The 25,611-nt window shown below is 42.3% G+C and overlaps 1 protein-coding gene and 1 pseudogene across 1 annotated transcript in view; one reads left to right on the top strand and one right to left on the bottom strand.

Annotated features, from left to right (window-relative positions):
• Positions 1–299: 299 nt before the first annotated feature.
• The window catches only part of LOC120227099 (CWF19-like protein 2), an 84,837-nt gene continuing 59,525 nt past the window's right edge, over positions 300–25,611 (bottom strand). The window contains exons 11-14 of the mRNA XM_039225258.1: positions 6,472–6,585; positions 4,761–4,898; positions 795–944; positions 300–389 (exon numbers count right to left, since the gene is read on the bottom strand). Of these exons, the coding sequence (XP_039081189.1) occupies positions 300–389; positions 795–944; positions 4,761–4,898; positions 6,472–6,585 (492 nt within the window). The remainder of the gene's footprint in view (positions 390–794; positions 945–4,760; positions 4,899–6,471; positions 6,586–25,611) is intronic.
• On the top strand, positions 15,261–16,099 carry LOC120227098 (annotated as a pseudogene).

The raw sequence follows: 25,611 nt of genomic DNA on the forward strand, positions 1-25,611 counted from the left end.
GGGCAGACCCCTGGGAACCATGATCACCCACAGGGTGGCTGCTCCCGGGAGCCCCTACTTTTCTCCCGTTCCTAGCTGTCTCTCTGTCTCGGCTCTGCTGGTCTCTGGGTGGGCGGACACTGAAGTGGGACCTTCACGTGGCGCCACGGAACACTCGGGGAGCTGGTCACCCTGCTCTTCTCCTTGCCACACGAAGTCTCTCCAGCAGGGGCGTTCCCTCTGGGCGCTGCGCGACGCCAGCGTGGGGACAAGGCAACCCAAGCACAAGTGAAGCTGTCCTCGTCCATCGGGTACAGTCGTTACCCAGTGTCTCCGTCCCACCGTGTTGTTGAAGGTTGTATGCAGACTCTGCAGCGCTCCTCAGTCATGTCCGCCACCCAACCGCTGACCTTTGTGAGGGGATGGAGGCGAGGGCCCATTACTCTGTCATTTGGTAACATCCCACTGGTAAATGTGTACCGTACCTATTATAATGTTCTAGCTTAATAACCTCAGAGTTTAAAAAATTCAAAGATTTTCAATGTTTAGGGATCGTAATCACTGCCAAATCAGTTAATACTAAAAACAACTCTACCCAATACAAATATTACTAAAAGATCTTATGCAGAGAAAAAAAACATAAACATCGTCTCTTATCTGTACCCTTAAAGCAAGAATCAACGGTGATAAAATCTGAAAAATACAAAACGAGTCATGATCACTGTAACATGATTCAGTAAAACTGAGTCTCTATCCAAACACGGAAGGGGAAAAACACACGAACACCCTGCCATGTTCAATGTCACATTTATAACCATGACGCTCAGACGGGCCTTCAGCGCCGCCTGGCGATCCTGCTGTACTTCACACAGGTTTTCTAGAAAACCATTTCGCCCTTCCTTCTCGACCCTCTGACGCCCCTTATTCACCGTGACTCCCAGCTGAGAACCGTCGTGTTCCCTAAACTTGGAGGGGCGGAAAGAGGGGCCCGTTCCCCCTCCTACACTTACAAGCTCTTCTGCCTCTGCGCACGGACGCGCACGGACACTCCCCCTTCCCTCGGAGTCTCCAGAAGCCTACACGTTGGCAAACCTAATGGCCACCTCGCCGGCTTCAAAGGTCTGACTCCGCCCCTCAGAAGCAACTGACACTTATTGCCCCGCTTCTCACCCACCACGGCCTGCCTTCCTGGTGCCTCACTGGCCGCCCTTCTCAGCGTCAGTTGTTGAACCCTCCCCGTCGCCTTCCACACGGTGCTCCTGAGCTCAGTCTTCAGACCCACTTCGTCAATAACTCCCTGAGCCCCGTGGCTTTACATACACTTCGACGTCAAGGGCATCCAAGTGTCTGTGAGCGCCAACACGGACGCAGAGCCCCATGGCAGTGAGCCCACGGCACCATGGGAAGGTCTCCTGGGCGTCTGTACTTCACATATCTGTGACAGTGTTCCTGATCGCCTACCTCCAGCGCAACGTGTCCCCTGCCGGGTTTTCTATTTCAGTAAATAGCAGCAGCACTGCCCCAAATCCTAACACTTCTCACTGTTTACACTCTGATCCCAGGCTCTGTCTGAGCTAATGCAAGACCCTCCTAAAGTGATCTCCCTATTTCCACTCCTGCCTCCCTATACTGCCTTCTTGAAAGAGCTGCCAGAATAACCCTTTCAAAAATAAACCAGCAGTTTCCAGCCTGGCATTTAAAGAGCTGAGAAGCTGCCACTCTGTCCCCAGAGCAAGTACAAAGCTGAAGAAACTGAAAAATCAACAACTCTCCTTAGCCCCAAAGTCAGGGAGCCAGTCAGCGGGCCAGAGGGAATCACAATCTGCGTGCACAAAGCAGGGGCTCCGTGGGAACCATCGCCAGGCCAGGAAAACCTAAACTTTAACTGACAAATTGCTGGAGGCTCAGTGCGGACAAAGTGGACAAATCTGAGAGTTAGAAACCCCGGGGGACCCAGTCATGGAGAAGCTGACACGGCTGTGTGGGTTTTACCTCCAGGCAGCTGCTCTCCCTTCCAGCAATGGGCAGGGAGAGAAGCACCACTGTGAAATACACCAGAACATTCTGTTCTTCTTAACAAGCCCAGCCCAGCCCTTAGGAGGAAGGATTTTACCAGAGCTGCACCTGCTGGGGCTTTATCACGGCCTAGCCCACCTGAAGGAAGGGGAACCCCCGAGTCCAGCCCCCCCCCCCCCCCCCCCCCCCCCCCCCCCCCGCCATCCCTTCCCAACTAACGAGGGAAGAGAAGCTGACAAGTGCCGGTGAGGCTCACAGTCCGGGAGCGTGGGCTCACCAAGAACAGACGGCTAATGTAAGCTGAGAGGTGGAAACTCCTAAGAACCAGAAAGAAATTCTAGAGACTAAAGACAGTACCGCGGAAACGAATAAATGATGGGTTTATAACCAGACCAGACACAGTAGAGGAAAGAGCCTCGGAGCTGGAAGATGAGGAGAGAAACTTCTGCAACGGAAGAAAATGGAGCAGAACACACAAGAGTTGTGGGGCAACTACAAAACCTAAGTCAGACCATGACACCGTCCTGCTAAGCACCTTCCCGATGGCGCCCCGTCACTCACAACGCAGGCGCGCGCTCCCACAGCATGGCCCGTAAGACCCGCTGCGACCCCGCCTCTTCTCCCTGTGTCCCCAGTCAGGTCACACGTGCTGCAAGCCCGCCTCTGCTGTGGGCCCTTTGCAGGAACGGCCTCCCCCAGGCACTCCTGTGGACCCCACCCCCCGATTTTGTTCACAGGCTGCGGAGACACCACCTCCAAGGAGGCGCCTGCCTTCAACCCTCTACTGAGACCACAAACCTATCGCCTCCGATTTTGCTTTATTTCCTACAAAAATATTTTCTATTTTGTATCCTACTACTTACGTTACATAGTATTTTATACCATGTATTTGTTCATTTTCTGTCTCATCCACTAGAAACACAAGCCCCTTGAGGGAAGGAATCCGACTTCATCGGCTCCCTACTCGCAGCACTGGAACGGGGCCAACCACGCAGCCCTCAGGCGTTCAGGCACAAGTGGATAACAAGCTTTTTTCGTCTTGTGTAGACACCTGAAGGTACTATGCTCAGATTACTAAAACCGTATTTAATTCAGAGTTGCACACAAAGCGGTGTGCCCCATCTCTGAAAAGAAAACTTTCATCAGAACGGAATTCCAGACCCTACGGGACTGATTTCTAGTCCTTCCCTCCAGATGAAGAGAACGGAAAGGATCCTATGGGCTAAATTTACAATCCTTGGTGATGGAAGGACGGCCGTTCCTGTTTAAACCCGAGTTTGTGTCGCTCCCTCCCCACACACATACACACACACAGGTATCTCTGGTTATCCCTCTTCTAGTTGTCATTACGTTAAGGTTTTCACCAGGCAGTAGAGTCTTCCTCCCGGACCTCAGACACCCCGTCCCAACGCGCACCATCGAAAAGTAACCATGGGTGTCACAAAGCAGGCTTGCGCAAAGTACTGCAAGTATTTCCGCTTTGTGGGCTGTAAGGTCTCTGTCACAACTACTCAGCTGGCCTGTGAGGGAGTGAAAACAGCCTTCGACACTATGTAAACAAATGTGGACAGCTGTGTTCCAGGAAAACTTCACCTGCAAGCAGACAGCAAGCTGAAGCTCCAACGTCAAACCCTGTTCCACAGCTGAGTTTAAACATATCTCTTGTATCAAAAATGTTAGTGGGCGAGTCTGGAAGGAACTATAACAAAGAATGCTACCTTTAACAAAAACTAATCCTACTAACCATAATGATGGATTAACACACATTTTCATAGGAATATGAAATATAAATACAAGTTTTCAGGGGCACCGGGGTGGCTCAGTCGGTTAAGTGTCTGACTTCAGCTCAGATCATGATCTCACAGCTTGTGAGTTTGAGTCCCAAGTTGGGCTCTGTGCTGACAGCTCAGAGTCTAGAGCCTGCCTCACATTCTGTGTCTCCCTCACTCTCTCTTTCTCTCTCTCTCTCTCCCTGCCCCACCACCACTTGTGCTCTGTTCTCTCTCTCTCAAAAATAAATATTTAAAAAAAATTTTTAAAGACAAGGTTTCATATAAATAGATTTAAGATTCTTCTAAAATGCCTCCTGTATAATCCATAGTCTGTCACTTCAAATATATTCCCCATGGTATCATGAAAACCTGGAGGAACACTAATACAAAACGTACCGGTCACATAACTAGCGGCATGTTGCCAACATTAAACTCTGGCCCAAATGTTCCTTTAAGTGGGAGATCAAATACATAATTAATATTTTCATGTTAATTTAAAAATTAAAAAAAAAAAAACTAAACCAGAGTCTATACTTAAAAACAGAATAGAGGTGCCTGGGTGACTCAGGCTCATTGGGTTAAGCGCCCTACTCTTGATTTTGGCTGAGGTCATGACCTCACGGCTCGTGAGTATGAGCCCCACAATGGGCTCTGCACCGGCAGCATGAAGTCTGCCTAGGATTCTCTAGGATTCTCTCTCTCTCTCTCTCTCTCTCTCCTCTCTCTGCCCCTCTGCTTGTGTGTGCACCCTCTCTCCCTCAAAATAAATAAACTTTAAAAAAATAAATAAAAATTAAAAATAAAAGCAAAATAAATCCCAAATATAAGTTTCCCAATCAATTCCAAAATGCATGTTTCTAATATGTCTCACAAAGGGCTGATTTAATAAACTAAATCGAGATCGGAAAGCACAGCTCTCTCTGAAAAATAGACCATTGCTAGATGGAGTAGCCAGCTTCTCAAACTGAAAGATATCCCAGGAATATATCTTACCTTAGATGCCATTCTCATAAAAAGTTTGTTCTGATTTTCTGCTGTTCCCATCTTTTCATTCTTGACTAAATCACTCAGACTGAGATCATCATCATCATGAAAGTATCTCACCCTTTCTTTTTCTTCGTGAGTTGAAGCCTATGAGAAAATGAACATTATTTAGTGAAAACATGGGTCTGCGACCATGAAGTATTTTTAATAAATTACCTGTAAATCGGATAGTAAATGTAAAGGTTTCCTTCCAGCTTATCCCTTTTCTATGTGGTTCCGCTTGGAAGAATTTCCATTAGAATACCACTCCCTATTTTTGCCCCATTAGTCTCCTCTTTGCCAGGGATGGTATGATCTGACTTCAGGATTTGGGGAAACGGCAGAGCTGCTTTATCCCTTCTTCCCTCCTGTCTGCTCCCTTCCTGGGAGTAACCACTCCTGACCGCCGTCCAGGGAAGCGCACAGCCATCCAGAGATGAAGTGAGCACACCGAAAACAGAGAGCGTATGAGCGAACCCATTTCGCATAGCTCTGTCAGAGACAAGGATGATAGTCTATTCTCATCTAAATCAGTCCTGGGTCTTCCTCTCAGTGGGCTCCACACCTACCTGTGGCAAAGAAAAGTGCTATGTTATTTCCTCCCAAGTCACATCTCCCCTACGTCCCTTACTGTCACACTCCTGTAGCCAAGTAAAACCTGCTCTTCACCCTCTTTGAGATCTTTGGATGCACATTCCCAGAACTTTTTCCCAACATCACTGTTTCTGAAATCACTAGCTTAAGTCTCACGTTGCATGGCTCCAATCACTCCCCGGTTCCAGACCCTTGATTTCTGGCCCTCGTGGCCTGTTTCTTACACTCGAAAGGCCAACCTCAGTCTCGAGTGAGTGTGTCCGCCCTGTGCCGGCAGTGCTCAGCCACAGGCAACTCAAACAGGGCCGCTGCTGGCATCTGGCAAAGTACCCTCGGCTCCGTAGCCAGTTCCGTCATTCCACAGAATTCGAACCTATCTCTTCTCCTGCCCCATCTCTGCTCCGAACCCCTAATTCTTCCCATTTCATTAGAGGAGGGATCTGTCCCGCTCTATTCGCTGAAGCAACTACTCTCTCCAGCAGCTCAGGCACTCAACAGACAAATAATAAACATGTGACAGAAAAACTGTGAATGAAAAAAATCTTCTGTGGACCCAATCACTGTTTGTATGATCTTCCAAATTTAAAACAAAAAATCGTACTTGGGAAAACTAAATACACTGTTTCTGCCAACTCTAGAGCCTCGGGGTAGTGCTAAAAACTAATTGGTGGAGCTGGAAGATGGAAAAGAAAATAAGGTTTATAAAGGATCCCAGCAACCACATAATTAAGACATTATTGTATATCGACACCCCATCAGCAGAGCTCAAATTAACTAATGCAAGATTTTCCCTAAGAGCTATGGTAAATATGTAAAAAGAAGTTAGAAACAATGGAAAAACAAAATGTACACAAAATTAAAATTGCTTTAAACATTCAATGTTCACATTTAAAACCCGTGGTTGAATGAGATTACATTTTGTAAAATGCAAAGGGATATACCTGAGAATAAAAGTAATACTATATAATTTACTAGTGTTTGTATTATAAACCTACACTTCAGAAAACATTCCGGAAGTAATCTGAAGCAAACAACACCAGGGAGGAGAAAGGAATTCCGAATTAACAAGGAAATATGGTAAACACACCATCTGCCTCCTCCTTGTCCCTCCTGTAGGTTCCCGAGACTTTCCTTCTGTGCTCACAGGCCACACTCCTCCAGACCGATCTGTTCTGACCAGGACCACTTCTCGGTCTTCATTCTATGGAAGACGTAGAGACAACTTGTGAAACTATTGTGAAGAGGACTGAATATTTATATTTCATAATAAAAAAGAGCATAAAAATTACTCCAGCTTTCACATATAATTATCGTTTATGTTAAGGGGCCTGGAATTTCATTACCCGCCATAAGGTAAAATGATCATGATCTTTTCAGAGAAAAGGTATCATGAAACCCAAAGTTCATTTTATTATTTTCTTTAAAAAAGCAATCACAGAAGCAAAATTCAAATAACGTTTCCATCTAGACAATATTAAAAAATGACCAAGTACCAATATTCATATAGGCACTGGATGGGAGTACCATAATTTAAGCAGAAGACATCATGTTCAATGCATGTTTCTTCAATTTAAAGATGCTACTAAAACTTGTTTAGAAGACATAAAGCAACTAAATGACACAAAAAACTGCTAAACTACCTGCTATGATGCTCCATACAACTTCTATTATTTCCATTAACAGCCCTCAAATGCCTTTCAGTTCTCTCACTCTTCAGAAGTAATCTCTCACATACTTTCAATCCACAATCTTTGCCCTACAAACTATTTACCAAATACACGTCTGGTACAATAAAGAATAAGATTAAACTTTATTCTATGATGAAAACAGAATGTTACTGGAAAGGGTCTAACAAAGAATCACATAAAGAATATTTGATAACAACTTTATTAAAAATCAATTTGAGGGGCACCTGGGTGGCTCAGTCGGTTAAGCACCTGACTTTCGCTCAGGTCATGATCTCACAGTTTGTGAGTTTGAGCCCTGCTCTGTGCTAGCACAGAGCCCTGGAGCCTGCTTCGGAGTCTGTCTCCCTCTCTCTCTGCTCCTCCCCAACTCGCGCTCTGTCTCTGTCTCTCAAAATGAATAGGGGAGCCTGGGTGGCTTAGTCGGTTAAGCGTCCGACTTTCGCTTAGGTCATGATCTCGCGGTCCGTGGGTTCGAGCCCCGTGTCGGGCTCTGTGCTGACTGCCAGCTCAGAGCCTGGAGCCTGTTTCAGACTCTGTGACTCCTTCTCTCTCTGACCCTCCCTGCTCACACTGTCTCTCTCTCTCTCTCTCCTAGAAATAAATAAAACATTAAAAAAAATTTTTAAAAAATGAGTAAACATTTAAATAAATAAATAAATATCAACTTGAAAAAGACCAACCAAATTATTCACATTTCAATTTTTTTCTCAACTCAGAATCAATTATTAAAACCCAATTTCAGCTCCATTTAGAGATTCAGTTCCCATAAAGATAGAAGAAAAAAAGATAAAAGAAAAAAGTACATATCAATGATCTTACATTTACATACAATACTAAGTAATCAGTTTTCTTCTTCAAATAATTAACATTAGTTAAGAATCTGTCATATTTTAAATGTTTTTATTTATTTTTGAGAGAAGGAGCACATTGGGGAGGGATAGAGAGAGGGCGATAAAGAATTCCAAGTGGGTTATACATTGACAGCAGACAGCCTCATGCGGGGCTCGAACTCACGAACCATGAGATCATGACCTGAGCCAAAGTCGGATGCTTAACTGACTGAACCACCCAGGTGCCCTAATGATGTGTCATATTTAAAGGGTATCTCTATTCATTCTCTTACTGGATAACAGAAATAGGCAATACATTTTTTATCTACATTTATCAAATCACTAAAGCTGATCTTCCTAAGGACTCTGAAATTATTAAATCTAATAAATACTTATCAATTATCACCTTCCTTAATTTGAAAGTCTGTGATTCTGTTCATTATGTTCCCAGCCTGAAACTCTTCTTATTCCAGTTTTATACATACTCTACTCTTTCCTGGTTCTGCCTTACCTCTCTGGCCAACTCATTCATTCACTAAATATTTTGAAAAGTGCCTGTCTTGTGTAATTACTAAAAGAAATATAGTCCCTGCCTACAGGAAGTTTATGGCCTACTGCAAGAATTAGCCTATACATGAATTAATCAGCATCAAGAAAGTCAATTTCACTTTCTCCTCCACTTCGAGCTACATTTCAAGCATTAATGACTCCAGGGCTCCTTGGTTTCGATCCTTCCATCCTGAAACCTACTTCTCACTTGTGCTGACAAAAAATTCATTATGCTAGACACAAAAATAATTACGTCATTCTTCACTGAAAATTTTGCAGAGACCCCATATTAGCTAGGAGAGGTCAGTACCATTTAAAGTTGGCCCATGGACCAGTGACAGTTTGAGAATTACAAGCCATGATGTATTTGTTATCAGCCCATGAGGAGTTAAGTACAAAACCTGAGTGCTTATAAATTTTTACAGCAATCTTACAGAGTAATTTTATGTTGGTTCAATCTAAATTAAAACTTGGACCTGTATTTTATAGTATCTTTATTTCATTTTTCTGTAATTTTTATTTGATTTTATAAAACTCTGGGGCGCCTGGGTGGCTTAGTCGGTTAAGCGTCCGACTTTCGCTTAGGTCATGATCTCGCGGTTCGTGGGTTCGAGCCCCGCGTCGGGCTCTGTGCTGACTGCCAGCTCAGAGCCTGGAGCCTGTTTCAGTCTGTGACTCCCTCTCTCTCTGACCCTCCCCTGCTCACGCGGTCTCTCTCTCTCCTAGAAATAAAAAAAAAAAAAAAAAAAAAAAAAAAACTATTAGTTCATAAGGGGCTGGAAAATTAAAAAAAAAAAGAAAACAACAATGTGATTCTACAGCACGGTCAGAGAAACCCAGTCCTGGACTGTGCGATAAAGGCCAAGCACCTTAACACAACACATAAGGCCTTCAGATTCAAATACTATGGACTTCCTCAAATTCTCTTCTCTAGTTCTTCATCATTTTTATATATTTACTGTCCATTTTATAAGTGTAGGCATAAGCTTAGGCATACTTGTATTGCCAGACCATAATCTTTTCAGTAACTTCTTGTCTATTAATTATCTGTCTTTGCCACTTTTCCAGGCCAAAGACCAGGCTACACAGTACCTGTTGTCTACAGTACCTGGTACAGCAGCAAAAAACAATGTGTACTTACTAAATGCTCAACAGATGGAATTAGCATGCTGGTACCTCGGAGAGATTAATTCTACCCCCATACCTAACCCGCTGACCTGGCTATGTGCCTCTTCTCCACGCTTCTCTACTCTGTTCCTTGGGCTGCCAAGGGACACCAAGTTTCCCCACTTTGGGTTCCTAAGACATACATTCGAGCAATTTCCATGTTTGCTACTACATCAATACAGAACACGGCACTTATTTCAGAATCTACACCAGTGCCAACAAACCAAGGCATGCGGGCCAAATCCAGCAAGCTGCTTGTTTTTGTTTGGCCCACAAACTAAGAATGTTTTTTACACTATCAAATGGTTGAAAGAAAATCAAAAGAATAATATATTTCATGACAAATAAAAATTACATACATCTCTCATTTTAGTGTCCATAATGTTTTAATGGAACAGAGCCGTATTCACCTGTTTATGTACTGTCTGTGGCTGCTTTCATTCCATGACAGCTTAAGAGCTATGTAACTGAGCTGTTGTGACAGACACTGGATAGACCATAAGGCCTAAAATACTTAAAATTTGGTCTGTAGATAAAAAGTCTGCTAACCTTTGATCTATACTGTTCTTCAAGTGATAAAGCTAATTTGAAATCATTTAATGATTACTTTTACTACCTGAGAACAAGCAAGATAAAAACTTGGAACTGCTTGGTAACATCAGAAACAGACCCATATTGTAACGGGCAGAGTAAGAGAAAGGGACCTGGTACCTTTTCATTTTGTTAAAGTAGGCTTAAGGTCCATTTCTGGCCATATGGCCACAAGGAAAACCAGATTCAACCCGCCATGGTTATGGAAATATACATGAAACAACCAGGCCAGAGGAAAGAGCCAAGAACTAAAATTGGGATCTCAGAACAGGGATAAGGTCTGAAAAGGGCTCAAGGCACCGTCATTCTTTCACATTAGCCTTTAAACACTATTTGCATGTAACCTGCTGAGTAAAAAGAAAAGAAAAAGCATTCAGTGCTTTGCTTCAAAGCTGGTATTTAAAAGTTCTAAATGTTTGTTTAAAAGCCTTTTGTGGCGTCTTGTAAATAAAGGAAAGCTCTTTCCCAGCATCAGACTTTCCCACCAGTTGGTATTCGGCAAGTCTGTCATCACCGAAGGCCCTATAACACCTGTTTCCATTTTCTATCTTTTAACATTTCAATAAATAAGCAGTAATTACAGTTCACGGTATTTTCATGCTTTCTAAACAATCTCCACTCCGTCTAATTATGTCCACAGAGAGCAGGTTAGTCACTACACATAGGCTCCCAGCCACGGCAATGAGTGGACTGCACGTCAGGCCGTTTTACATTCACTGACATGTGTATCCTGGCTCAAGGCTGTTTTTTAACCGGTACAGAGTTCTTCGCACAACTGCATATGCTCACGGGAGGCAGCTTTTGCTACGTGCATAATGGTGCCAGGTGGGCTCCGTGCGGCCTCGGTTTCAGCCCTTCTCAGTAATTCTCAATTCTCCCTCTCTCAACTCTTACCACTGTTTGTGTCTTCTTTCTGTTTCTCCCCCTTGATCAGCCTTCCAGGAGGCTTATTAACTTTTTTCTTGTTTTCTTCATAACTTCTACTTACTTTTGGTTTCCTATTTCAGTAATTTCATTATCTACCCTTGGATACGTTTTCTCTTCCCTCTTCTGCACTGAGTTCCTGGCCAGTGGCCCCTGGGAGAGCATGTCAGTGTGGATCCCGGGGCCGGAAGCCCACGCACCAACTCTGCCTCATTAGAGAACCTTGCAGGTTACTTAATTACCTCGTTTTCCTCATTTGTAAAATAAAATAAGGTATTTGTGGGATCAAACATGTAAAGTATTTAAAACAACGCCTCAGAATAAAGTGAGTGATCAATAAATATTAGCCATACTCTAGCTCACCTTCATTTACCCAATCCTTTATCTGACGGAGGCCTATCTAGGATTTACCACTTCTCACCTCTAAAATTCCTAGGACATTATTTCTTCTCCAAATACACCTACTACTGTTTCACTTATCCTTCAGAATGGTATTCTCTACTTGTAAGTGAAGCCACTGCACATTCTTAAAGTCCTTTTAAGACTGTGCTACCATTTTAAATTTACTGGCAGTGAGTGTTTACATCCCAATTATTTTTACTGTCTTTCTCAGGGCAACTAGTGTTTTCTGGTTCGCCAGTGCACGGGCTTCAGTGGGGGGCGCTTTTTCGTCCCTCCTGCCTCTCTGCCCACTCCCACCTTGTAAACAGGAGTTCAGCCAGCGTGCACTCCGTGCATGGGAGTTCCCAGGTCTTACGACCACCTCGCGCCCTGTGATACTGGGGGCAGTTCAGAGAGTCCAAGTAAGGGCCCCGAGGCTGTGCGCGCTTTCTTGCACCGACAGCACCTGCCCTCTTCACAGTCTCCCGTGAGCTAAAGCCCAAGCACTCAAGGCCTTTTCCAGCCTCCTTTCTCAGGAGGCCTCAGACCGGGAAGAGGCAGGGAGAGGCTGGAAGGAGAACTTTCAGTGCTCAGCATCTTGGAGGCGCTCAGCTCTCAGCTGCGCTCCCTGTTTTTGGAGCTGGCTCCCTGCAAAGCCCCAGCTCCTCACGGTTGCATGTTTCCGTTCAGCTTCCCGTCCACAGAGCACCGTCTCTTTACTTCTGGCTGCATTACATCTCTCCCAATGTCCCCTCTGCATCCTGTGTCTGCGATGGCTGCACTCCCGTCCGGAGCGCAGGCCTCAAAGCACGCTGCACCTGCGGTCAGAGCCGGAAACGCTGCTCCGTGGTCCCCAGCTGACTGCAGGGCCGCCGTGAGGCTGCGCATCAACACCGACATTCAGAAGACGAGGGGGGCCCACTCCACGAGCACAGCCCCCAGCGCCTCACGCCGCCCGTCAATCCTGGGCTCTGCTAGAGCGCACGCTACCGTTAGAACAAAGGCACGTTTATTTTGGTTTTATTTCCCGTCAAATCGGTACAATAATGAGGAGCCTAACGTCTTCCTCACGAAGCTGCTGGTAAGATATATGCTAAACACAAACAAGTTTGAAAAAAATCACATACTAATGTAAAGAATCATTACTAAAAAATGGCAAGTAATACTTTAGACTACAGTTCGCTTCACAATTTCAAAAGCGGATTGTTTGGGACACATTTAACCGCCAGGGATTTTAATTTGGTTAAGCAGATATTCTGCATAGCCATGTCATATCTGCTGCTGACGGATATGAAAGTCAATTCCGCTCTTCAGTCTCTTTTCCTCCTTCCATCGTAGCTTCTTTGTAATCCTTACGCATGAAGGCAGCTATGAAAAAACACGTAACCGTACACCGTACTTTTAACAGGCTCCTTCCAGCGTTTGCTGCGGTAAGGACTGATCGGAGGAGGAAAGGAGATTGAGACGTTTTTTTAATGTTGACTGACATTCTGGAATCTTTCCACACTAAAATAATAAAGTTCTCTCAGATGTAAAAAAAAAAAAAAAAAAATTAAAATTCTTTCTTGACACTTATGAAATAAATTTAAGGATAACATGTTATTAATATATCAACAACAGCAACAAAACCTAAAAACTGCCTTAAAAAAAAACAAACCCTAAAAACTGCCTTATATTTTTCCTTGTTAAAAATAAACCAAGAGAGGGGTGTGTGAGTGGCTCAGTCAGGTAAGTGTCTGACACTTAATTCTGGCTCAGGTCATGATGTCATGCTTCATGAGAATGAGCCCCATGTCCGGCTTTGCGCTGTCATCACAGAGCCTGCTCAAGATTTTCTCTCTCCCTCTCTACCCCTCCCCTGCTCGCGTGCTCTCTCTCAAAATAAAATTAAAAAAAAAAAAAAAGACAACTTTTGCAGACAGAAATTAATATTTATAGAAGCAGTTGGTTAAGTGTCTGACTTCGGCTCAGGTCTTGATCTCACGATTCGTGGGTTCGAGCCCCGCATCAGGCTCTGTGCTGACAGGTCAGAGCCTGGAGCCTGTTTCAGATTCTGCGTCTCCCTCTCTCTCTGCCCCTCCCCTGTTCACACTCTGTCTCTCTCAAAAATAAACATTAAAAATTTTTGTTTATAAAAGAACTATTTATAAAATTATTTTTTAAAGTTCTAAAATAGATCTCCTGTAATTTCAAGAACCTGGTAACACGGGTATCACTGAGCCACATTTTACGAGGGAGGATACTAAGGCTCACCTACAGTAAATGATGAAGTTCTGGATCCAAATCTAAATCTTTGGCGTTAAAATCCCATTTCCATTCCTTTACTAGTTCTATCAAGTGCTATTTCTAATACTCCATTTCCCTGGAAAAAAAAAGTGAGGTCATGATCTCACAGTTCGTGAGTTCAAGCCCCATATCGGAATCTCTGCTGTCAGCACAGAGCCTGCTTCAGATCCTGTCTGCTTCTCTCTCTGCCCCTCCCCGCCACTCTCAGTAACAAGTAAACATTTCAAAAAAAGAAACGTGGTTTTTAAAAAATGTATTTTAGTAAACACTAACAGTTTAATAAACACTGACACTTTCTGAAAGAAGGAGTAAGTTGGTAAAGCTCCTTTAACCGAAAAACTGGTAAGTTTTCCGATGACGAAAATGTCTTTCCCCTAAATGAAACCCTGCACACCTCCCGACTGAGTACCTTATTAAGTACTCAACAATGAAGCCAAATTTTTACTACTGGCTTAATATATTTTATGATACCTATATCTAGCTTTCGGATGAAACTCTGGGCAATCTGAAAAGGTATGTCCATAATTGTCATAAAAAGTAAATCAAGAACACTGCAGATTTTTCATTTTTTTAATATTCTATTTCAGGTCATTCCATTTGATTAATGAACTCCTAACAGTAAGAATATCTTTTATCATGATGTGATCCAACAGCATGAATGTGTGAATAGGTCTAACAGGATGAAAAAAATCTGGTCCCAGCTGTTAGGGAATTCAGAAATTAACTGTTAGGGAGAAACACAAACTGAGAGTTTATACAAATCTCCACTAGAGTATTAACTGAGAAAAAGTATAAATCGAGTGGTAGCCCATCACATGGGATGGGGAAACAGACGTGTTCTTGGCTACAAATGCACTGGGTCTCTAGAAACAAAGATGAAACGGTAGAGGGTTAGGAAGTAAAGGAAACAACCGTAACAAACCACAGAGATCCAGCACTGCTTCAAGACTAAGGCATATTCATGCTTTTGAGAAATTTCATACTTAAACTACATTTTAAAGTTCTCAAAAGTATTTCAAACACTCTTGTCTCAAGATAACTAACTTGGCTAAAAGAGTAAAGAAGGTCAAACATGACCTGAGGTTCTAACTCCCCAAATCCGAGGCCCTTTCAACTATACTACAACCACATTTAGATGAAACCTGGTGGCAATTTAAAGGACACTTTGATGAGCAAAGGAATCATGGCAAGAAGATCACTTGGGATGTTACTGTACTCGAAGCAAGAGATGATGGGGCACTGAACTACGGCAGTGACAGCAGAAATTAAAAGGATGAGATGTGGGCTCTCTGCTCCTCCTCATCCGAGAGACAGCCGCATCTTCTGGTGAAGTGCCAGCCATGTCCCCAAAACACAATGATGAAGGCCAGAGTCAACAGTCTGGCTGTACTGGGCACCTGGTCACCACAGCTGCTTTTAACACTAGCAAAGTGGACACTGTCAGCATCAATGACCCCTTCACTGACCTCAACTGCATGCGGTACATGTTCCAGTATGATTCCACCCATGGCAAATTCCACAGCACTATCAAGGCTGAGGATGTCATCAATGGAAAGCCCACACCATCTTCCAGGAGTGAGATCCCTCCAACATCAAATGCTGGTGCTGAGTATGTTGTGGAGTCCCCTGGGGTCTTCACCAGCATGGAGAAGGCTGGGGCCAAGAGGGTCATCATCTCTGCCCCTTCTGCTGATGCTCACACCCTGTTTGTGATGGGTGTGAACCATGAGAAGTATGACAATTCCCTCAAGATTGCCAGCAATGCCCCCTACACCACCAAGTGCCTGGCCTCTCTGGCCAAGGTCATCCATGACAACTTCGGCATCATGGAGGGCTCATGACCACAGTCTGTGCCATCACTACCACCCAGAGACCATGGACAGCCCCTCTGGGAAGCTGTGGTGTGACGGCTGACGGGCTTCCCAGAACATCATTCCTGCTTCTACTGGCTCTGCCAAGGCTGTGGGCGAGGTCATCCCTGAGCTGAATGGGAAGCTCACTGGCATAGCCTTCCATGTCCCCAAACCCAAAGTGTCTGTGGTGGATCTGACCTGCTGCCTGGAGAAAGCTGCCAAATACTATGACATCAAGAAAGTGGTGAAGCAGGCAGCAGTCACCCTCAAGGGACCAGGCTGTCTCCTGCAACTTTAACAGTGACACTGACTCTTCCACCTTTGACACTGGGACTGTCATTGGTCTCAATGACCACTCTGTCAAGCTCATTTTCTAGCATGACAATAAATCTGGCTAAAGCAACCGGGTGGTGGACCTTATGGTCCACATGGCCGCCAAGGAATAAGAGCCTCCTGGACCATCAGCCCCAGGAAGAAAAAGAGAGAGGCTCTCAGCTGCTGGGGAGTCCTTCCCCAACTCATCCCCCAACACACTGGAGAATCTCCTGACCTCCAGTTTCCATCCCAGGCCCCCTGAAGAAAGGGAGGGGCTTGGGGAGCCCTATCTTATCATGTATCATCAGTAAAGTATACTGTATCCAGCCCCCAAAAAAAGGATGAGGTGTGTGCAGGAGGGAAGGCAAGGTCAAAGAGTACTACTCGGGGACACTGGAACGTGCTGCCAGAAGAAGGAATTAAGGACTTCTCCGTGGCTTAAACTCAGAAAACAGCAGGAGGAGCATGCAGTTAAGAGAAGGAAAATTCCATACGTAAAGAGGATGGTTTTATAGATTCTGAAATTATGGTACATCCTTAGGGGTCAGGCAGACGACTGAGAACATGAGTTTAGAGCTCAGCCAAGAGCGCGGAGCCCCACTGACAGATCACTCACGGCAAGGTGAAAACTGGCCCCATGAAGAGAGGCGGATACCGCCAGGGTGAGAATGGCGATTCGATCCTTGCCTACCACCCAACCTCTCCTTCCCCTTCCCTCGCTCGCAGCTCACTGTGCGGCCACTCAGAACAACACAGCAGCTTCAGGTCGCACCGCCTCACTCTCACCTTTGTACCCTCACCATGCCCCTTTGCCCGGACCCCCCTTGCCTGCTGGTTTGCCGGAGGAGGACAGTGAAGCTGCCAAGAAAAGAAGGAAGCTGCCCAGTGAATGAGGTGCGTCTGCAAGTAACGAGAAAGGGCCCGACAGGAAGATGAAGATCCCGTTCGAGAGAAGGTGGGACTGTTCCAGAGGGAGAGCAGGAAGCAGGCCAAGCGCACTGGGGAGGAACGTGCCCCCAAGGCACTGCCCCCACTGCCGGATGCGAGACAGAGGCCGGGCTTTCTGGGGACAAGGACAAGAGACAGACACTGAAGACGTTCAGCCTTATGGTCAGGTACGGAGCAGAGTGACTGCTAAGGATAAAGTGGCGAATTTGGGGAGAATGGCAAAAATTCTGAGTAACTGCTAAGAGAAAAGTGATTTTTTTCAACAGGCAAATCTGCAGAGAGAAATCGGTCATTCTGAATTTCTTCACTCTCCCTTCCTAAAATAAATTTTAGAAACTGTATTTTGGGGACACTTAATATGCTGATATGATTACAATTAAATTTAATAGTAAATACTGTGAAGCATGGAAAAATGGTGTTAACAGAATGGACAGAAAAAAAGCAAAATAGAAAGTATTACAATTATGTAAATTATGCGTGTGTTTACCTAGTTATAATAGAAACTTGAGGGAAACATCAAAAAATTATTAAATTCACAATGTTTGTCAATTTTTGTCAAAGCAATTTGCATTGCTTTGTCACTGTGCAAAAATATTTAACATATCTTTAGGAAGGAAGGAAAGAAATCTAGAAGGAAATATTTTAAAGTATTTATCAGTGTATAATACCTAAGTGATAGGATTTGGCATGATTTTAATTTTCTCCTTTATGTTTTTTTGCATTTTCCACATTTCTACAAAGAATACACATTATACTTTTAATTAGAAGTCACCTAACAATAAAAAAATAAAGATACGTTTTATTTTCAACTTTCTTAAAATTTTTAATTTTAGACAGAAAGAGAGCACATGAGCAGCAGAGAGAGGGACAGAGGGGCAGAGAGAGAGAGAGAGAGAGAGAGAGAGAGAGAGAGAGAGAGAGAAACTTAAGCAGGTTCACACTCAGCATGGAGCCCAAAGCGGGGCTCAATCCCACAACTCTGGGATCATGACCTGAGCCAAAATCAAAAGTCAGATGCTCAACTGACTGGGCCACCTAGGCGTCCCCCAAAATATACTTTGTTTTAAGTGCATATACAAAATAATAGAACTTCTCTCTTTAACTCTGTGAGCATTTTTAGGCAACTTAAAGTTCTGTGTTCAGAGCTTGCATAACCGTCACATATGAAATCAGTTTCAACATCAGATTTTCTTTTTATATTTCAAACACCAGTTCATCAATCTACATCAAAGCAATTATTTTCATTAATTTTTATTTACTTTAAATAACTGTAAACTGCACACACACCTGACCTCATTTCTTGCCACCAAATTAAAACTTAAATGAGATTCAGATCATCCTGCACTTAATTTATTCAAAAAAATGAAGATAAATGACTCCATAGAATTATAATGAGAATCAAATAAATTTCTATAATAAAACAATTAAAACAAGTCCTGGCACAGAGCATGTCCTCAAAAAACATCCTCTATTACTATTAATAATGGTAGCAATTATAACACTACACATCAATCAATATCACTGTCCTGAAAAATAAATTTCTATCATGCAATAAATTTAGAAACAGAACCTAAATAAAAAATATCATTAAAGGAATTAGAAGCAAAGTGGTTTTCTTAAGGTAATAACTCTTTGTCACACATATCCTCTAATGCTCGGGCACACACACTTTAAACCAAACTATATGTTATCACTTAATATTTAGACTGAATTCAGAGAATCTTACATGGATGATACACTGGGTATTTCTTGGTAGACAGGAACATAACAAATACCATAAACTTTTTTTATGATTTTTCTATGATATAATCTGAAGTGTTTTGTTTGCTTTTTTAGTGTTTAGTTCCACTCAACTCATTTTATTTCCTCTTCAGCATAAATCTTTATTAGCAACTGTCTACTATAATTAGCGTACTCAGAACCTGAGTATGGTACATGTGCAATTATAATGCACTACAAAATTGAAAAACGCATTTTGTTTTTGGGGACAATAAAGCAGGGAAGATCTCAGCTGGGCCAAGGACACTGGATCTCATTGTCCTACAAGCCCTTTGGCCTTTCCCTGAAGCCCCTCAATAAAATGGTTTCATTATTTCAAAAAAATGAAAAAATAAAAAAACACTTTACTTTTGGCTTTCCTAAAAACACATTAAATTTGACTTTCTTATAACTAACTTGTTATGCGTTCTACAATACAACTAGATTAATTTTTAAGTACATATATGGATAAAACTTACTTTGAGACTGATTTGTTTAACTTAAAATTGTACCCTTGAGTTACAAATCTACAATATAAGTATGTGACACACCCTTCCATCACCCCTCCCGCCACCAAAATCTGGAAAACAATGTATGAGAACCAAACCTTCAGGAGAACACAGAAATCTCAGGACTCACTATTGCCCACATGGAGTAGCATTTCATTTTTCCCTTAAGTCTAATTATACAACAGAAAAAAAAAACTAAGAAAAAAAAATGAAATGCTGATGACAGCAAACCACTGAGCATTTGAGGGAACAGAGGGGAAGTATTGCAGCATCAAGGTCATTCCTCAGTCATTCCTCCTTCTCCAAGAAAACCAACTAACTAGGTATGGCTTCGGTAACTGCTGGAGGGTCTTGGTTCAAAATATAAGAGAGTCTACAAAAGAATTCTTCATACCAAAATTCAATCTAATACACATATGATCACAACTATCCAAAATAATTACAAGTTGCTCTAAATTATTACATTTCAGAGAATACTCTTCACAAAACAGTAATATAAAAAAAACACCTACCCGGATGGTGCTAACAAATATGGCCAACAAGTCATTCAAACGAGTGTTTCCTGCTCGGGAACTGACTCCTATGGTCATCACTCCCAGCCATGGTGAAGATTATTTCCATGGCTTAGAAGTAAGTCTTACGAGTATAGTCATAAAGAGAATAGCTCGTCCTTTGGCAAAGTTACAAAAATGGTAATAAGATCCAAAAATAATAGCTACAGCCTTAAAACATTCTCTGGATGCCCAAATTGCACCGGGTCCTCTTCAGTATCCCCATATTTCTATACTTCAGTATCCTCATATTTCTATACTTCTCCTTTACCATAAATAATTATGTATTTGCATAACTGATCTTATTTATAAGTTTTCTTTCCACAGAGAAGGCTTTCCAAAGGAAAATGTGATGACGGAGTGAAGAGGTAAAGGATGAACAAGAGGTAACTGAGGGAAGAGAGGGAAAGAATAATATTCTAAGCAAAGGAAAAACTGTGCAAAGGCAGTAAGAATGGACAGAAAGGTACTCAGAGGTTCACATGATGATAAATTGCTGATAGCCATAAAGAGCTGATGCACCAGATAAGAAAAGTCAACAGCAGATTTAAGAAATATTTAGCAGGTAATGCCAACACTACTTCAAGAGGAGGTTGATGCAAGATGTAAGAAAAGTGAACAGATAGAAGATTCTATCCTACTATAAAATGTGTCTGTATGTATGTATCATCTATGAAATTGTCTGGCTTTAATTCAGCTTAAACTGTATGCTCTTTAGTAATAGTTTATTTAAAGAAATATGCCCCCTAGTAATGCACAGAAGATATTTTTAATTGTAGAGCACAGAAATGACAGAGAGTTTAGGGAAGGTAAACAAGAGGCAGAAAGGTGTACAAAAGAGGTACAGCCACTGCCCTGCTTTGCGAGGGAGGAACTAGTCAAGTGACGGAAGGGAGAGGACATCTCCGTGCTCCTCTTCTGTGGCAAGGAAGGCTAATCTACCCAGGAAACTATACCCATGGTAATGTGGTAAGTTGTGGAATAAATTCAAGGCCGCAATGTTTATTTTAGATTTAAAATATCTGATTCAGAAAGCTGAGAACACATGTGACTTCTACAAAGAAGGAGGTGAAAGGTATTTGTTGAAGAAACGTCGAAGTTCACTGCTTAAAAATGAAAGGCAGCCATTTGCAACCACGTGGATGGAACTAGAGGGTAAGCAAAATTAGAGAAAGACAAATATCATATGATTTTATTCATGTCAAATTTAAGATACAATTAGATGAACATAAGGGAAGGGAAGCAAAAATAATATAAAAACAGGAGGGGGACAAAACGAGAGACTTTTAAATACAGAAAACAAACTGAGGACTGATGGACAGGCTGTGGGTGGGGGGATGGGTAAGGGGCATTAAGGAGGACATTTCTTGTGAGGAGCACTGGGTGTTATACATAGGGGATGAATCACTGGAATCTACCCCTTAAATCATTATTGCACTATATGCTAACTAACTTGGACGTAAATTTAAAAATAAATAAATAAATAAAATTTAAAAATAAAAAAAGTATATATTCAGTTTTTAGTATTTCTATAACCCAAAAGCTTAAAGTGAGGTTTTAAAATTTATCTATTTAATGAAAAAATATATAATTGTTAAATCCCAACTTCATTCCATTATGGTTAGAAAATATAAGCTTAGTTATAAATCTTCCACTCTGGGGCTTTATCAACATTTTGCCTAAGTAAAATTAATTTTTGTAAATACTCCATGGGCATTTGGAACAAGTGTGATGCCATGTTTTGGGCATGAAGTTTTATATAGATATTTTAAATCACACTTGTTAACACTGCTAGTAAAATCTTCCATATCTTTTCCTATTTCTTACATATCAAAATCTGAAAAAAATCAATTAAGGTATCTCACTCTTGTAAAGAAAAAAAAAGAAAGGCAAAGCATCAACACAAATACTTATTTTAACCTTGTACTTAATTTTTTAACTATGTCTATGAGGATCCGGTGCAAAGACTGGGATGCCAAGACAAAGAAGAAGAGTCCATGCGTGTACGTACACACACACACACACACACACACACACACACACACACACACTCTCTCCAGGAATCCCAGCAACTGCTAATACAGCAGACTCACGATGTTCTCAAGAATCAAAGTCAAAAGACGGTGTTAAGGCCAAGTATGGTCAAACTACTCTTGGAAATATTTTAAATCACCAGTCCAGTGCCTGACTTTATGTACAAAATGCCACAGATGAATTTACTGGTCTCTTTATTTATTGCTTAATGTTTCTCGACAGCCCTCTAAGGTCTTCCATTAATTCCTCAATTTCTTTCAAGAGAATGTCTATGAAACCCTCCCCACGCAGCTGCCCAGGGACTATTACAATGTTTTTTTTTTTTTTTTTTTTTTTTGCCAGCTGTGGAAACAAAACTGTAAATCCATTGCACCATCACACAATGACTATTTCATTATCTCACAAATGGGGAGCTGGATTTCGCAAACTACTGTAAAAAACAAGCAACTACAACAAAAATAAAAAGCTGAATTCCCTTATATTAAATGTGTCCATGATGTGATTCCACTGAAGGATTATTAACAGGCAGAAGTTCTATATTTAAGAATTAGCATTCAATCTGTCCTGACAGAGAACTGGTGGTCTTCCAAAATCCATCACTCAGCGTCCAAGCACCAGTTACACAGAGGTACTGCACAGCCGAGTTACTGTTTCACTAAGGAAGCTATACTCGGGGAAGGCCGGACCAGAGGAGTCTGAAGTTCGCGGATCATTCTTACAATTTAAAATAGAAAACTCTAAGCAATCAAATAAATCAAAGATATTCATACAACAAATATTTCAAGTACTTCTTGGCTGTCTACAGGTACCATGTACTACCCAAGGCACTAGCTATGAAATGAAACAGTCCTTGTCCTAAATAATGAATAGTTAACCCTCTAAAAGGGAAGAGAAATAAGCAAACTAATAATTGCAAGTGCTAATGGGTTTTCACTAAAGCCAAAATAATATTCATAGATTGTTGAATCAAGAGACTGACCTTGTTCATACAGTCTAACATTTCTAACAAACAAACCATGCAATGAAAGCTTTCCTCCCGGGACACCCAGGTGACTCAGTCAGTTGAGCATCTAACTCTTGATTTTGGTGCAGGTCATATTCTCTCATGTCATGAGATTGAGCCCTGCTTTGGGCTTTGTGCTGAGAGCACACATCTTGGATCCCGCTTGGGATTCTGTCTCTCCCTCTGTCGCTCTCCCTCTGCCCCTCTCTTGCTTATGCATGCTGTGCTTACTCTCTATCTCGAAGGAAGGAAGGAAGGAAGGAAGGCAGGCAGGCAGGGAGGGAGGGGTAAGAGAGGGAGGGATGGAGGGAGGGAGGAAGGAAAGGAGGGAGGGAGGGATGGAGGGAGGGAGGAAGGAAGGAAGCTTTCCTCCTTGTTCAACTGTTCTATGAATGGAATTTTCTTTTTTCCCAAAAAGCAAAATTTTTATCAAAAGCATTTCAGGATTTTCCTCTAAAAAGTCAGGAGGTTCCTGTGAGGTTGAAAACAACTTTGCATTCTACTGTCATTTCTTAACAAAACTACTCCCAATGGCAGAGGAGTCAAGGCCCTGGCCCTGGGAGACCCCAGTGACTACTGGCAGCAGCAAATCCCTGCAGAGCTGTGGGCAAAAGTGTTCCACATGTATGCCGGGGAAAGCGTGAACAAAATCGCAAGTCCACCATCTCCGTAGAGATGAACATTCTCCTCTGTGCTCAAAGAATCCTTGAATAAAAGTCTTTCTATATGAAGCTTCAAGGCTATTCAGTTTTGAAAAGAGTTTAGAAACAGAAATACAACTTTGTGTACAACTTTGAATACAACATTGGATTCTATCCCACTGGGTTATGAGGCCCACTGCTCAAAAGCTAGGAGGCGATAAAAATCACAGACAATAGTACTGTTATACAGTACGTGCTCAGGGCATGAGACGTAGTCTGTCAGTCGCTGTATGATATGCTTAAAACAGTAGGAAAAAACAATATTCCCAAAGAAGATTTGCTTCAACTTTTTCAGTTGAATTGCTTTCGATTTCAAGAATCCCCTGAAGTCCAGCCATAGAGTTCGAACCCTTTCACATAAAGTGCCATAGAGTTTGAACCCTTTCATATAAAGTGACAAGTGTCAGGAAAGAAACAGGCATAGGTCACAGGGTGACGACAAGAATACAAATATATACCATGTGAAAAGATAAATTCCACAGAGAATACTTTAAGGGTCTTCGAAGCTTCAAAACTAGAACAGGCTACAACTTTTTGAGAGGCTGAGAAAAAACACTCCACAAAGGAGGTAAAGACAAAGTGAAAAGTGGACACGCCTCAAGAGGATGGTATCTGGCATGGAAAATGAAGAGCACACGTAAATGTCAAAGAGACATGTTATGGATGAGAGAGCCTTGGAGGCGAGGCTGGAAAATGGAGCAGTTCTGTGGGAGGCCACACTGTGGGAGGATCTAGTACTTAATATGGTTGGCGCAAAGAAACCACAGGTCAACTCCCTCATCTGTGTAAGAAATTCTAACTTAACCACTTTTTTAAAACATGAGCTAGCGAGGCACCTGGGTGGCTTAGTCGGTTAAGCGTCTGACTCCTGGTTTCAGCTCAGGTCATGATCTCAAGGTTCATGAGTTTGAGCCTCGCGTCGGGCTCTGCACTGACAGCGCAGAGCCTGCTTGGGGTTTCTCTCTCCTTCTCTCTCTGCCCCTCCTTGGCAAGCTCTCTCTTTCTCAAAAAATAAACAAACATTAAAAGAAGTATTTTAAAACATGAGCTAGCACCCAGCAGTAAAAACAGCCAATTTCCCAAACATTCTCTATATACTATTATCTAAATCATCAATAATGTTAGCTTGAAGAAAATTCTATGGAACTTGACTTTATACATTCTCATCTCGCATACTGACATTAAATGACATAAGTTAATCTTTGAGAACAGTCCTTTAAAATCACATATAAACCTCACTATAATCCTCTCAACACTGTAATACACAAATTCAGCCCTTCAATTTTTTCTAGCTACATTTACTCCTGGGCTGATTTCAAGCAGCATCAAGATTTAAATACCATTTCCATGTAAGGAGCTCCCCAGTTTCCATCTCCAGCTCAGGCTTCCCTCAATTCCCAACATTAACCTCCCTACCTGACATCTCCACTTGCTCCACATCTAAAAGACACCCCAACACAATATATCTAAAAGAGAACTTGTACCCTTTACCTCCAAACATACTCCTCTTCTTTCTACAGCCCTAAGAATGGCTGCTGTGTTCTTCCAGCTGCTCAGACTAAAAACTTTAAAGTAACCTTGCCTACACTCTCTATCTCCTACATCCCGACATCTCATCCAAACCATGATAAAAATCCTGTCAACCCAATCCAACAATACGTTAAAAAAAATTATTCATCACAACCAAGTGGGATTTATATGTGGGATGCAAGGCTGGTTCAATATCCACAGAACAATCAATGTGATTCATCACATCAATAAAAGAAGGGATAAGAACCACATGATCCTCTCAATAGAGGCAGAGAAAGCATTTGACAAAATACAACACCCTTTCTTGATAAAAACCCTCAAGAAAGTAGGGATAGAAGGATCATACCTCAAGATCATAAAAGCCATATATGAAAGACTCAACGCTAATACCATCCTCAATGGGGAAAACCTGAGAGTTTTCCCCTTAAGGTCAGGAACAAGACAGAGATGTCCACTCTTACCACTGTTATTCAACATAGTATTGGAAGTCCTAGCCTCAGCAATCACACAACACAAAGAAATAAAAGGCATCCAAATAGGCCAGGAGGAGGTAAAGTTTTCACTCTTCACAAATGACATGATACCCTATATGGAAAACCCAAAAGATTC

Source organism: Hyaena hyaena, unplaced genomic scaffold (genome assembly GCF_003009895.1).
Source record: "Hyaena hyaena isolate Hyena2069 unplaced genomic scaffold, ASM300989v1 scaffold_1996, whole genome shotgun sequence".
NCBI lineage: Eukaryota > Metazoa > Chordata > Mammalia > Carnivora > Hyaenidae > Hyaena > Hyaena hyaena.